The sequence below is a fragment of the Leptonotus elevatus genome, chromosome 15 (genome assembly GCF_054856555.1).
Source record: "Leptonotus elevatus isolate MCC_2025b chromosome 15, RoL_Lele_1.0, whole genome shotgun sequence".
Taxonomy (NCBI): domain Eukaryota; kingdom Metazoa; phylum Chordata; class Actinopteri; order Syngnathiformes; family Syngnathidae; genus Leptonotus; species Leptonotus elevatus.
In genome coordinates this window covers 11,841,007-11,855,936 of record NC_141253.1, presented here as the reverse complement: position 1 = coordinate 11,855,936, position 14,930 = coordinate 11,841,007, and the positions used below count along the sequence as shown (strand labels likewise).

Below are 14,930 nucleotides of genomic sequence, written 5' to 3'. Positions count from 1 at the left end.
TTCTACCACTCCGCCACCTGAAGAAACGTGATCATAAATGATTTTTATGATTGAAACTTTAAATAACCTGTCTCTCCGAAATGTGCGGACTTCTGCTGCATTCCATGAAAGTAGGAAATCTGAGGTTTTCGACCTCCGGCCAGTAAAAGTGCGCTAGAACGCCAATTAGACCTGGGCCTCCAAGTCATGAATACATATTTATCTACTATTATAGCCTACTTAAATTTAGTTATTCAACATAACTTCATGCAACACATCCTGACTGATTTGCAAAGACTACGTGGACAAATAAACCGCTATCTCCCTGAAATGAATGAAATGCTGAGAGGATAAGATATTCCTTTATTTATAAAAATAAAGGACATTAGGAAGGAAGGTTTGCTGGAGGTGAATATGTTGATGTTGATAAACTAGAACAAAAAAACAACAATTTATTAGTGGATATTTATACGTCATTAAGACTTCCCACCTTCTGGGCATGCTGATGACGTATCGTGGCCTGATTGGCCGAGGCGTGGCACTTGCCGCGGGTCAATGGCCGCGGGCTGTTCAAGACCACCCCCCCTAAAAAGAATTTGATTAACTTGTAAGTGGAAGTGAAGTGGCAGACTTTGTTCAGAGGCGGTTCATGTGACATTCGGCAAAAACGTGTTGATCTTGAAGAAGACGTAAAAAATGATGCACAAATTAGCTTCACGTCGCTACGCGCCACTGAGCGCCCTGGTTAAATTCCATACAGCAGGAGGTGAGTTACCATGGCAACTATGGCCGCCGAAATCTTTTTTCTCTCCCTCTCCTTATCTTACCAAAATAGGACTTCCTGTCACCAAATTTGACAGGTGTGCTTGAGGCTTGTAAAAGCCTTCGGGCGCGGTTTGCCAAATTCACAAACAGTTGCGAATATATATGCCATTAAACCTGCCAAGTTCTCAACTAACTATAGCTACTCTGTAACTTCAGGTTAACCTTTGCATACTGTTAGTCATATTGGCAGAAAATTAAAAGACGCTTGTTCGCTTGTCTTGTTTGTTTGTTGTTGTTTTTGTTTAACAACTTTGTATTGTGTTGTGTAATGTTGAAACTTTGCCTGGTTCAAACTGGAATCCTGTCTTGAAAATTGTGTTAAACCAACACGTGGATTAAATTCAGCAGAGTTGTGGATTTAAGGAACACTGCAAACCATTTGCAGCACAGTGGACGAGCGTTTAGACAGCTAGCTAGCTGACTACAGTAGACTAGATAGATACCGTATAGCCAGACAGACGGTGTTTGTTGTTGCTGTTGCTGTTGTTTTAACAAAGCTCCCACTTGCCAATTTAACCATACCAAAATTATAACCTTATAATTAACAAATTATATTTGCATGGTCACTCCAAAAAGTTGACTTTAAACACACAAACGTGTATGATTTAAAAATAAAATAAAAATACTTATGGTGCGGGTTGTCAAAAGATCATATGTGAAATTTACAGTATTGAAAAAAATCCAAAAAGGTTACACTGTTACTTTAAAACAATTTACAGTGTCATATACATATAAATCCTAAGAAAATCTTGGCACAAAGTAGCAATCGTGTTAAAAAGTCAGAATTGCATTATTATTATTATTATTATTATTTTTGTAGCTGATCTCTTGTCAACTGCATAAGGGACATCTCTCATCTAATTCCAGCAGTAATCTGCCATCATGTTGCAGTTCCCTCGACCTTGGTAACGTTCTTCCATTGCTTTAATGTCCTTTTGGAAACGTTCGCCCTGCTCAGCATTCATGTCGCTATAGTTCTTGGGAAACTCACTCAGGTGGCTGTGCAAGTAGTGCACTTTAATACTTATCCTGCTTCCTACTTCTGAGAAGAAAACTCTGAATTTCGCGCTCACAGGAACAAACCTTACTACTTTTTCTGAAAACAGCTATTTTTGTCATTTGGTGGTTCGTTCTCGTATCAAGCGTTGGAGCAAAAGCTGCAGTCTAAAGTATATTACCTCGCCTTGTTTCCATTTTTGCTAGCGGTTTAAAAACTGCTTTGAAGCTGCTTTTGTGCATGCTTATGTGGTGTTAAACTCGTGAGTGATTGGGCAAGTTTTGTGTAATTCATCAATATGGTACATACAGATTGCAAAATAATAGCGATAGCTCAGATTTGGATTTAGCACCCCAAAATTACCCTCAATCTGTTTTCATCATCTATGCAAGAGTTTTGTTGTTGTTGTTGAGCAGTGCCTTGATTCTGGAGGTATTTTGAAAGCATGTCATAGACATGCTAAAACTCCTTGAAACTAGAGATAGACTGATATGTTTTTTTCAGGGCCGATACCAATACCGATTATTAGTAGTCAAGGACGCCGATAACCGATATTTGGAGCTGATAATAATTTTCATTCAAAGGGATTTTTTTTTCAATTTCAATTTCAATTGAAAAAAATAATGATAATAAATACAAATATTTAATTTAAATTTGAAAAAAATTGAATTTGAAAAAGCTCTTAATTTTTGTTTTATTTTAAAGTATATGTTTATTGAACAACTTTTAGGGGTTGTAAAATATTGGAGTCAATAGACATCTTTGTTTTAAAAATCTAACAAAAAAGTTCTGGGATCTCCCAGGGGCAGTAGCATGTTTTCAAAAGTTAAATAAAAACTCAAACAATTGTTTTCTACAGTAAATTAAGTATTCCAAAATATCTGAAGAATAACATTTTTATTTATCTTAGTTTTAATTTCAAACCAAAACAGAAGGTGTTCCCAGCAGCATCTCTGAAAATTTATATATATATATTTTTAATTAGTTCCCTGAAGTTAGCACTTTATTTTTTTTTTTAAATGGATCTATTATCGGCCATATGATTCTTCAAAATGGCCGATGCCGATATTCGTCAAAATGCTGAATATCGTCTATCCTTACTAGAAACCATTTCAAATTGAGAACGAAAATGGATAATCTGTCTTTTATTATGTCGACTGTTTGAAAAGTTATTCAGTTTTGGGTAAGGGATGTAGAAATACTTGAAAGTTGTATCATTATACTTTCTCCAGAGAATTTTGGTTGAACTCCAAATGGTATCACTTTTTTGGTCCATCGTATTTTGAATCAACGACGTCATTGACCTCCATTCTTCCGTAGGGCCATTGTGTCAGAAATCCACCTTGAAATCCGCTCCTGCAGACCTGTTGGAGATGCCCCCCTGCAGCTTCACACCAGAGAAATACAAGGTGACAACAAGCACAAAACAGTCGGCCTGCATATTGCCTGCTGTGTTTAATCACTCCACCTTTCTTTCAAGAAATACATTTTTCTATATAGAAAATATTGCCACAATAAATGATATGCGATGGGTCTTGTCCGCTCAGGGGATGTCCAAAGAGCGTCTGATGGAAATCCGCCGGACAAACTGCCATCCAATGATCATGAAGGTGACCTACTATAAGAAGCCGGTTTACATCCATCAGGGTCACATGCAGTGGCTGTGGGATGTGGACGGGAGGCGCTATCTCGATCTCTTTGCCGGCGTGGCCACCGTCAGCGTGGGCCACTGCCACCCGTAAGCGGATATTTTATTCTTTCCGCACTGTTGTTGTGTTTTGAATGGAATCACTTGCGCAGAAAAGTGACGGCGGCCGCAGAGCAGCAGCTGAGGAGGCTGGTACACACCACCAACATCTACGTTTATCCTTCGGTTCACGAGTATTGTGAAAAACTAGCGTCCAACTTGCCTGATCCCCTGAAGGTACTGCAAAGCCTTATTATTTTTTTTATTTTTTTTTAGGACTAGAAATGCTTTCATTTGAGTACAGACCTCCGCTAAGGGTAAATCAAAATTAACATGCCCATCTAAATCATTTCATTGAGGGTCACTGCCGCATGTAAAAATCTGTTGACAAGAAAAACTTATGTTGTGAGGTTTACGGGATTAAGTCATAAAATTGTGAGAACATAATTGAACAAAATTAAAGTCGTAGAGGTATGAGAAATACGCGTACGTTGATTTACAAGAGGTGGCAATGGTGCAAACATGTTGTGTAAATTAACGAGAAAAATCCCAATGTTTCAAGATTAACTCATTCACTGCCATTGACGGCTATAGACGTCAAAAATCTATTTGAACTATTTCTATTAGTTTAAAAAAAAAAATCACGTTTAACAAGAGTATGAAAACATTTAGAACAGATATAAAATTTGCGATTATTTGTGAGTTAACTCGTGAAGTCATTTTAATGGCCTGACACCCCTAATTTTTTAATAATCTTTAAAAAAAAATTATATATATATATAATCATTTGAAGCCTTTTTTTTTTAATGTAAAACTGTCCAAATCCTCTGATTTCAGCATATCAACTGTGACTGATCTCTGTAGTCCTTCATTTAAAAAAAAGAAAAGAAAAGATTATTAAAAATTAGGGGTGTCAAGCAATTAAAAGTTTTGATTGCAATTAATGGAATTACTTCACTAGTTAACGCACGATTAATCACAAATTTTATACCTGTTCTAAATGTACAATGAAAAAAATCTAGGTTTTCATACTTTTGTTGACAAAAGTGGAAAAAATAGTTAAACTAATAGAAACAGTTCAGATGGATTTTTGACGTCTATAGCCGTCAATGGCAGTGAATGGGTTAAAGTAGTACTTTTACTATTGTTTTTTTAACTTTTGAATCAGCCAGTCTAGTTTTGAGACATTCACGCTAACAAACCAGCTAACTACTGTAACTTACTAGCTAACGACAATTATCTCTGCCTTTGTGCTTGGCGGAGGTAACGAGCTGTGTTTCCCCATCCAGGTAATCTACCTGACCAATAGCGGCTCGGAAGCCAATGAGCTAGCCATGTGTATGGCCCGACTGTACACTGGCAACTTTGACATCATCACTTTCAGGTCTCTGCCCTCTTTTTGGTTCTTATTGTCTTATCAGAATGTACATATGAGCCTAATGAAATGGTCTGTAATGATAGTTCACGCATGACAACGTTTTTAGGATTTTTCATTTGACTTGAATTGCTAATGTTTATTTTCATGGATAATATTCATGCACAATAATAATTATTTTTAACTCATTCACTGCCATTGACGACTATAGACGTCAAAAATTCATGTGAACTATTTCTATTAGTTTAACATTTTTTCATTTCATTAAATTTTTTATGAAAACCTTGAAAACTATTTTTATTGTACATTTATAACATAAAATTTGTGATTAACTATTGAAGTCATGCGATTAATTACGATTAAAAATTTTAATCGTCGTTTTTTTAAATTAGGGGCGTCAGGCGATTACATTTTTTAATTGTAACTAATCACATGACTTCACTAGTTAACTAACGATTAATCATAAATTTTATATCTGTTCTAAATTTACAATTAAAAAAATCTAAGTTTTTCTTGTTTGCAAAAGTGGAAAAAAATGTTAAACTAATAGAAATAGTTCAAATGAATTTTTGACGTCCATAGCCGTCAATGGCAGTGAATGAGTTAAGGACATCGCATTTAAGGCGCACAGAACATTGCATTTTCCCTTGCAGAGGATCGTACCACGGAGGTAGCCCGCAGACCATGGGTCTGACTTCACAAATGGCTTACAAGTACCCCATCGCCATTGGCTTAGGCTGCACAAACGTATGTATGACTAACTTCCTTTCAGCGTCACTATGTAAAAAAAACTTTTTTTTTGCGTGACTTTTTGACAATTTATGCTAAGACTCATAGAATTAAAATAAATGAATAGTAATATTTCAAGTCATAATATTCTGAAATATAGCCACATTTTTTTTAGAACAATATAGTCATGTTGTTGTTTTTTTAGAAAATAGTTACGAGAAAAAAAGTAAGGTTACAGAATTAATTGATTTAATTGAATGTGGTCATCATTTTTTACAAAAAGTCACAATATTTTAAGAGTAAGGTGGTATATTTACTAGAAAAATATTTCTGATGTTACAAATATATATTCTTTTTTTTTTCTAGGACTATAGTCATAATATGATGCAAATAAAGTCGTTAGTCACAAGGTCACGAGGATCAAATAGAAGCCTTACTGGTGAAGTCACACTGTGAAAAGAGTAGAGTTGTCCCAAGAATAAAGTCATAGCGCTAAAAATATACTTTTTTTTTATTAAGCCATTATGCTTACAAAAATGAATAAATAAAGTAATGCATTTATGAGAATGTATTTGTAAGACTATGGAAAAAAATCACATGAGTTCATTCGTAAAATTGTGACTGTAAACTCGTAAGCTTAAAATAATACATTTATAAGGTTAAGTAAATAAAATCAAAGGTTAAGAGAGTTGATTTGAAAGGATATGAGAACACATTAACAACATTCTAAAAAAAAAAAAAAAGTACGGTCAGGTGGATCGATTAGTAAGCATATGTGAACAAAGTTGCATGATTGACAGCTCTTTTTGTACAAAATGTAGGACTTAATTATACATTTCGATTTTATCTTTGTAAAATTGCATCTCTATTCATTCTTCATTCATCATTTTTTGGTTGTGATTCTACGATTTATACTAACACACTATTCTTAGCATTTATCTTTACCAAATAGCTCTAATACTCCAAATATGTGTAAAGGCTACTTTGTTTGCTTTTCCCTCTTTGTGCTCACATATAAGTAAGTGTGTACAATGCACGTTGTGGACCCTTCTGATTTGCTTTCTGCCCTAAAAACCAAACAGACCATGTGTCCTGATGTGTTCAGAGGTCTCTGGGGGGGAAGCCACTGCAGGGATTCTCCTGTGCAGACAACCAGAGAATGTAACTGTGCCCAAGGTAGACATGACGCGCACACCACACTAGTGTCAATTCAAGCTTAAATGAGCAATATACAGTATTGCCTTAAATCAAGCATGTATCCTGATCCTGAGTAACATATTTGAAGGTCGATTTTTCCGTGGTTTGCCCCATTCCTTTTTTTTTTTTAACTGCAACTGGACAACACAAGAGACGCTCAAGGTCCCCTACTGTCAATCATTTACCCCCGTTTTCAGGAAGAGTACAATCATATACCTGTAAGTCTTGGTTGTATTCCGCAGGTTACTGCATGGCAAACGAAAACTACATTGAACAACTCGAAGAGACGTTTCACACCAGCGTCCCCAGTCGAATTGCTGCTTTCTTCGCTGAACCGATTCAGGTGTCGCTCCCAAAACACACAAAAAGACATTTTGTGATTCATTTTAAAACTCCACAGCTGATGTAAAATCAGAGATGAAATTCATGACTTGGATTCTTTTATTCTTTTCAACTTTTCCCCATCGGGGCCACATGACATACAGATAAAAGAAAGAAACAGAGAGGGCAAGTAACCTTGTGCTTATGAAACTATACTATTGTTGCTGTCCTGTGAAAAACACTTAAGTCCCTTTTTTTTTGTTGCATTTTTGGGATGTCTGCATTAAATTTCGAAGAAAAAAAGTAAAAATGTTAAATAAATAAATAATTGACATAAGGGTTTTTCAAAGGACAGCGATGCTATGCTATAAATTAGGGGTGTTAGAAAAAATCGATTCGGCAATATATCGCGATATTACAGCGCGCAATTCTCGAATCGATTCGATATGCGTTTGAATTGATTTTTAAACATAAAATTTTTTATGGGTATAGTCAACAAAACGTCTTACTTAGGGTTAGGATTCACACATTAAGCATGGAAGAATTTTATTTTAATGGAACATTAAGCCTTAATATTTTATTTCAGTGCTGTTCAAACATGAAACAGACAACAATGTTTGTTAAATGCAGTGGCTCAGTTATAAGCCTGAATTTTCAGAAAAATAAATACATTTTCATACAAATCTTACAGTGTACATGTACAAGTTTACTGATTTGTATTTTCTAAATTTGAGTAAAAAAAATTTTTTATCGCAATAATCAATTTATAGATTTGTATCGGGATTAAACGGTATCGAATCGAATCGTGACCTATGAATCGTGATACGAATTGAATCGCCAGGTACAAGGCAATTCACACCCCTACTATAAATCAATTTGATACTCTGTAAGGTCAATATGTGCAAAGCAGTTACGGGATCTCAGCTTGGTGTTATTGATGACATACAGTAGAAAAAAGTTGGCGTGATACCTCTTTTTTTTTAATTAGAAAACAAATATATTGTAGCATTGAAAATTGAAATGCATGTCATACTTGAAATTCAATTAAATGTTAATACTATTTTAAAAATCATGACACATTTTCATTCAACATTTTTTTTTTTTTACATTTAAAGGAACAGGAAGTCCCCCTCCAGCTAAATGTCCTTAGACAGGAACAGGAAGTCAGGAAGCTGTGGCACAAGACAGGAACAGGAAGTCAGACAGTGGTGTCACTACACAGGAACAAGAAGTCAAATTTATTTATTTATTTATGTATTCATTTATTTATTTTTCACACAAAAACAATACACAAACTCTCACTGGGAGACAAATCTGTGTTACAAAAAAAAGAAGAGAAACGAAAAACATAAAAGAAAAGAAACAGCATGGCATTTTAGAAAGTCAGAAATCTGTGCCCCTAGACAGGAACAGGAAGTCAGAAAGCTGTGGCACTAGACAGGAACAGGAAGTCAGGCCGTTTTTTTATTTTATTTTATTTTTTACAATTATACACAAGCAAACAAGGCACTTGCGTATCATCAAATAACAAGTAACTTGACATAGCTTGAGCATAAATCTTCTGGAAGTCAAACAGCTACAGGCCCCTAGACAGGAACAGGAAGTCAAACAGCCACAAACAGCTGTACCGCTTGGACAGGAATAGGATATCAGACAGACATGCACTTGCACTTTATACACGATAGCTGAGGTTCAAGAAGTCAAGACAGAAATGATCAGTTAAAGGATGAAAACGTATTTAAACGCACGACTTATTTAAAGCGCTGACTGCTGTTTGTTTTTGCAGGGTGTTGGTGGAGCGGTGCAGTACCCCAAAAACTTCCTGAAGGAGGCGTACCAACTTGTGAGAAAGAGAGGCGGCCTCTGCATTGCTGATGAGGTTTGAAAATACTTTGCCACCTCAACTTAAGAGTGCCCCAACGTACAAGTTTTTGATGTACGACAAAAAGGCCATTTTAAATAAGGACAAAATATGTGCATGTCTTTTTTTTTTTGTATTGAACCACTGTCCAGAAGATTATCTTAATACATTTTAATGCTCAATGGCATCATCCACTCGTCAACCTCAACATACTGTACATCTGCTTCCTATTTTACCTGAAAGACACCATTTTCCTGACTTAAATTGTGCTCTCTGCTTCTTTGGTGGAGAAAACTTTGGGGTTGGCGTTGGTTTTAAGGGTGGCGTAAACAACTTACAACTTTTCATCAACAGTATACATTTTTATTTTCAAAACTTGCCGGGCCACCAGTTGTCCATCCAGGCCCGAAAGTGTTGTTGCTGATCGACAAGGGGCCAGTAAACATTTGCATTGACTGATCTGTTTCTGATTCCTTATCTGGAAAGATAAGGAAAATTCCGCCAAGTCATGCCTAACAAACAAGTCTCAACCCTAATGGTCTTACTACGGGCAACTTTCATCGCACATTGTGGCGTTGATTGAAATAAAGTGTACCAATAATGTGTTTACAGGTACAGACGGGATTTGGCCGAACAGGGACCCACTTCTGGGGATTCCAAGGTCACGACGTCCTTCCTGATATAGTGACCATGGCCAAGGGCATCGGGAACGGCTTCCCGATGGGAGCGGTGGTTACGACACGGGGTGAGATTGTTCTGGACGGTGCCCAGGAAGTTAAAATTGAGACTTTTGCCGCTGGTTTAAATGAGAAGTACACTGTGCCTCGACAATATGTATGCCACATTTTCCAAGGCAAAAATTGCATTATTAATGTAGTCATTTTACAATATTCACTCTATTCAAACCATTCCAACTTAAAAAAAATACCCAGCTAGTTTTGGATATTAGCACTTTATGTACAGTGACTGCACAATACGGTTTATGTCAGGCTGCTATTTTGCTACACAACCAACTGCTAGCTGCTAGCTAGCAGCTCATTAGCATTTGACCACTTCTTACTAAAAATTTGACCTGAATTCAAGCCAAATCAACCCGCTTGGTTGTTTTTTAAACACATCTTGCTATGTTAGCATAGCACGTTAGCATTTGATCAATTTATGTCATACAAGCACAACATGAAGCCTTCTTCTACATTCCCCATTCTCTACATTTGACTTTCTACAGCATTTCAGTTCACTGTCTGCTCTTGAGCACTTGCACCAAATTTCTACAGAAATGACGTTCTATGATTGTTTCCTTGTGTAACTGTTGTCATTTGGACTTGCTCGCAGAGATCGCAGACACGTTCGCACAGGGCGTTCACTTCAACACCTTTGGAGGGAACCCACTGGCTTGTTCCATCGCCTCAGCCGTCATTGACGTAAAAATTCCATCTTCTAATCCCTCGCAACAGTAAAACGGCCATTCCACTGAATTGGCGCTATTTGCTTGTTGTAAATCACAAACTCAAATTCCAAATCAGTAATACGGATATTGAACTATATGTTGGCCCATCTTAGGCAACATTATTTGAGAAACAGAACTGACTTGTTAGCATATAGTTAGCAAAAACATGAAATATATCTGCATAGCATTTATGCTAATAGCATGTTGACACTAAGCACATTACAGCAGTGTAACAATACAAACTAGCTAACTAACTTAAAATAAGAATGAACAAAAGACAACTGTGATAGTTAAATATAAATATCATATAATAAATAAAGACGTTAACTTACTTTTGGCCGTCACCTGGTCTTATTCCAAATGTTGCATGACTGAATTTATTATGCCATCTAAGTGGCAGAAAAATTACCTCAACACAAATCAATATCACACTCGTTTTTTTTTTTTTTTTACACTACAGGACATTTTTTAACATTAACCCTTTTTTTGAATTACTGTATGAATGATTAAAAGCAATATTTCTATTAGTTTAACATTTCTTTCCACTTTTCATGCGATTAAATATATATATATATATATATATATATATATATATATATATATATATTACACAATTAACATGTACATGACCGTTTGCTCGTCAGACTATCAAAGAAGAAGGAACGCAGAAGAACAGTCTGGAGGTGGGCACCTACATTATGACGGAACTTGCCAAATTCAGAGACAAGTATGACATCATCGGGGATGTCCGTGGCAAAGGCATGCAGATCGGCGTGGAAATGGTTCGGGACAAGGTAACAGCAATGTCGTTTTCGCTTGCACACTTTTGTGCCTTTTAACCCTGGAGAACCCATGGGGTCAAATTTGGCCCCTATAAATTCTGCTACTCAAATAACAAAGACCTTTTTTTTTTTTTACAAATTTAACTTCAAAAGTCCAGAGTGCCACTTCTGACCCCTGCATGGGGTCATCTAGTGGATGAATATTGCACTTACATGAGCCAGAGTGGTGGTGACAAGATGGCTGGCAAAAACAAAACCATCTTCTCAGCAAAACATCAGATGGTAAAATTGTGTTTTTTTTGTTAATCTATTTCATATCACGTTGCAGAATGCCTAGGAGTATGTTTTATTTATATATTTTGATAAATTAGCAACTCTGAGCTAGTTAAAAAAAAGGGTTCAAATTGAAAAAACATATATTTTGGTGTTCAGTGAACTTATAGCAGTCATTTAATGTATAATTCATAATTTTCCAAAGAAGAAAAGGGTTCTTGGGTTCTCCAGGGGTAAAGAGGTATCAGAGCCCTCAAAAAAGACAGGACAGTTAATATTGTTGAGGATGTTACTTTGTTATATTTTTTAATTTGTCTGGCAAAGTTACTTAAATTGAAAGTATTCTAAGAAAAAAATACACTTTACTTCACTTCTCCTGTTCATGTTTTTTCCCATTAATTCTAATTCTTTAGCAGAAGCACTCGTTTTAACAAGCAGCTTCTAAGTACCTTTAAAGGGGTATTGACCATTTGCACCGACGTCACATGATCACGTGACTGCCATGTGACGGACGGCGGAAGGAAATGATTGTTGAATGGAAGTGGACGTGACCGGAGCGACTTAGTGACTGTTATTTTACAAATTAAAAGTTATTATTGCCCATAGAGCCATGGAATCTATTACTTCAACCAAAGTTTGCCTGTCAGTCGAAGTTGCACATTTAGTTGGCACTCATAGAGCGCGATATTTACTTAAGTTGGAGATCGCTAGTTTGAAAACAGCTTCTGTTGCCCGCTGTTTTTACCAAGTTAATCAAATCGCCGACTTTGCCGTAATTCACAGCGCATGACCTATATCGTTATGTAGTCAATGGCGTCTCTGCTCCTTACACCGGGGCTGATTCGAAAGCTTGTCGCTGGCTGAGTCTCTGGGACGAGATTGCTGGGGGACAATATACCTCGTAATGCAAAGGTAAAAGTTGTGGATCATGCTAACTGGATTATTTTGACACAGTCCGTTCTAGACTGAAACGCTGCGATGATGTTATGTTACTATGTTTACTAGCATGGAACAAATGACTATCGTAGTGGCAAGCTATGCAGTAATTTCATGAAAATGACTCCGGCTCCAGAGTGAAAAACTCCCAAGCACAAAGACGAAATCCCCCATTATTGTGCAGTTGGAGTGGACGCTAACTATCTGGCTCGTTAATGTGAAACACGCAATTCGACACCTCTGTTACAATCTTTGTTTACAAGTAAAATGTTTTGAACATTTATCTACTGACCTCGCAAAAAATGATCGCTGCAAATCTGTGAATACTTTGTGGGCTGCCAGTCCTTTCTGTTGATTGCTGCTATCAATCGACGTCTTTTGTCTTCATTAGTAGATATAAGATAAAAAGCAACATTTTGGTTTACTCCTTTGTCTGTCTGTACAACCGACCTCACAGTAAGACTTACTCTCCTGTCAAATATTCAGCCGCTTATGTTGTGTCCTCAGTCCAGCAGAGCGCCGCTGCCCCCTCAGGACATGGCCACCATCTTTGAGGACATTAAGGACATGGGCATTCTCATCGGGAAGGGAGGACTTTATGGACAGGTACTGTAAATGCTCGCATGTTGGATTTGAGTTTAGTCTGCAGTAGAGTTGTTTGGGCCACGTAATTCATAGAAAAGGCTACTTAAAAAAAAAAAAAAAAAAGTAAGTTAAAAAGTGTATGTATATATTTTTTTATGTGCGTATGTAATTGTATTTAATAATTATTTAATCAAATGAATACTGGTAGTTGTTAAATATGTTTGCAAAAAGATATATTTTAATAATAAATATATATTTTTAGAATTTTTAATAAATCTGATGATAATGAATGTGTAAAATTATTTATATGATAAAATAATTACTATTGAGTATTTTAAATTTTTATTTCTAATAAATTCCATTATGACTCATTCATTATGTAAAAAAAAAAAAGTAAATGCAAGTTGCATAAATGTAGTTATACAATTCCATATTTTACCTTTTTTTTTAACTTAGTCAATGAATAACTAAATTAAAAGAAATGAATAAAACATATCTAAAAATCAATACATTATTTTAATGAATTTGATTATAATTAATATTTAAACTTGTTTATTTTATTAATAAAATAATTAATAAAATAATTAGTGCTAAAGATTTTAAATTGTATCTGCAGTTAATTATTTTATGATGAATTACATTCTATTTAATAAATTAATGCAATTTAAATGTACAGCAATTTTTTAAACTATTTTAAAGCAAAATAAATAAATAAATAAATATATATATATATATATAAACTGATTATTCAATTAGATTAACAATTTTTTAAAACCTAAAAATCAATAATTAACCAATTTTAGGGAAAAATTATTACAGAACTCTTGATAATCTAAATGGTTTGTGGGCCAAACTGTGCTGTCCAAAATCCTCTTTAGTAGCACTAGTAGTAACATGCAAACTCCAGTCTAGAGACAGTTTATCTGCTCAGTGGGTGCTGCTGTTTTAGTCAGCAACAGAGTTCCGTTGGCCAGCTTAAGTTTTTTATTTCCATCAATGAGATGAGCTAATTCAAAATACGCTTCAAAATGAGTGTGATGCCGTAGCGGTGTGTGTGTGTGTGATTATTTTTTGCCTACCTCAGACCTTCCGCATCAAACCGCCAATGTGCATCACGATGGCGGACGCAGCTTTCTTCCTGTCTGTTTTTAACAAGTCCATCCAACGCTTCATGGAGAGAAGATGAGCCCAACCAAAGATAAAGTGCAATGAACATTGTCCGCTTTGGCGATCTGTTTTTGCATAACCATGACTACAATTTTATAAACTGCAATTGTTAGGAAGCTAAAACACATTGGCCCGGTTTCACAGAAAAAGCTTAAAACTAGTCCCAAACTAATATGCTGTTTGAGCTGGCCTAACTTTAAGTCACTTGCACAGATGTATCTTAAAATAGTCATAGAATATTTAATCTGTTCTGGTTTAAGCAAAGACAATTGCAAGAGTGCGGAATAGAGCTACTCTTGGACTAAATTGAAGATTAAATTAATTCTGAAATGAGGCAGGTTTAATTTCTGCTTAGTATTGCTAGTGAAAGAGAGCACAGATAGTTTGGGAGTGTAGATTACTTACAATATCTAGATGAACAACATTAACTACAGAGTCCAGCCATTCTTGTTTAAACTTACTCTAGGACTCCATAGTCTAGGACCATCTAAGACAAATTTAAACTACGCTCATGCAAGCCATTTAAATGACCGTTTTAGTCATCTGATTTAGGACTAGTCCTGGCTTGATATAAATCTTGTCTGTGAAACCGGGCCATTAGCTATTAGAAAAGATGAAGCCTACCTCACTACAAATCTTGCCAAATATGTGCACATGATGTAATTCTAATTTGTAGCTAAATGTAAATGCAATAAAAAGAGGACACTACATGTTTGTGCTGTGTAATCTGTCACACTGGGTTATAGAATACTTCAAGACTAGCTAGCAT

At 35.8% G+C, this 14,930-nt stretch overlaps 1 protein-coding gene across 1 annotated transcript; it reads left to right on the top strand.

Annotated features, from left to right (window-relative positions):
- The first annotated feature begins 575 nt into the window (after positions 1 to 575).
- agxt2 (alanine--glyoxylate aminotransferase 2) lies at positions 576 to 14,869 on the top strand. The gene is made up of 14 exons (XM_086096662.1): positions 576 to 745; positions 3,122 to 3,210; positions 3,349 to 3,539; positions 3,602 to 3,725; positions 4,778 to 4,872; positions 5,517 to 5,610; positions 6,675 to 6,768; positions 7,032 to 7,132; positions 8,897 to 8,989; positions 9,584 to 9,716; positions 10,304 to 10,392; positions 11,063 to 11,212; positions 12,917 to 13,015; positions 14,079 to 14,869. Exons 1-14 carry the CDS (start codon positions 676 to 678, stop codon positions 14,178 to 14,180), a joined length of 1,524 nt encoding a protein of 507 aa, XP_085952788.1. The 5' UTR covers positions 576 to 675; the 3' UTR covers positions 14,181 to 14,869.
- Positions 14,870 to 14,930: the final 61 nt, after the last annotated feature.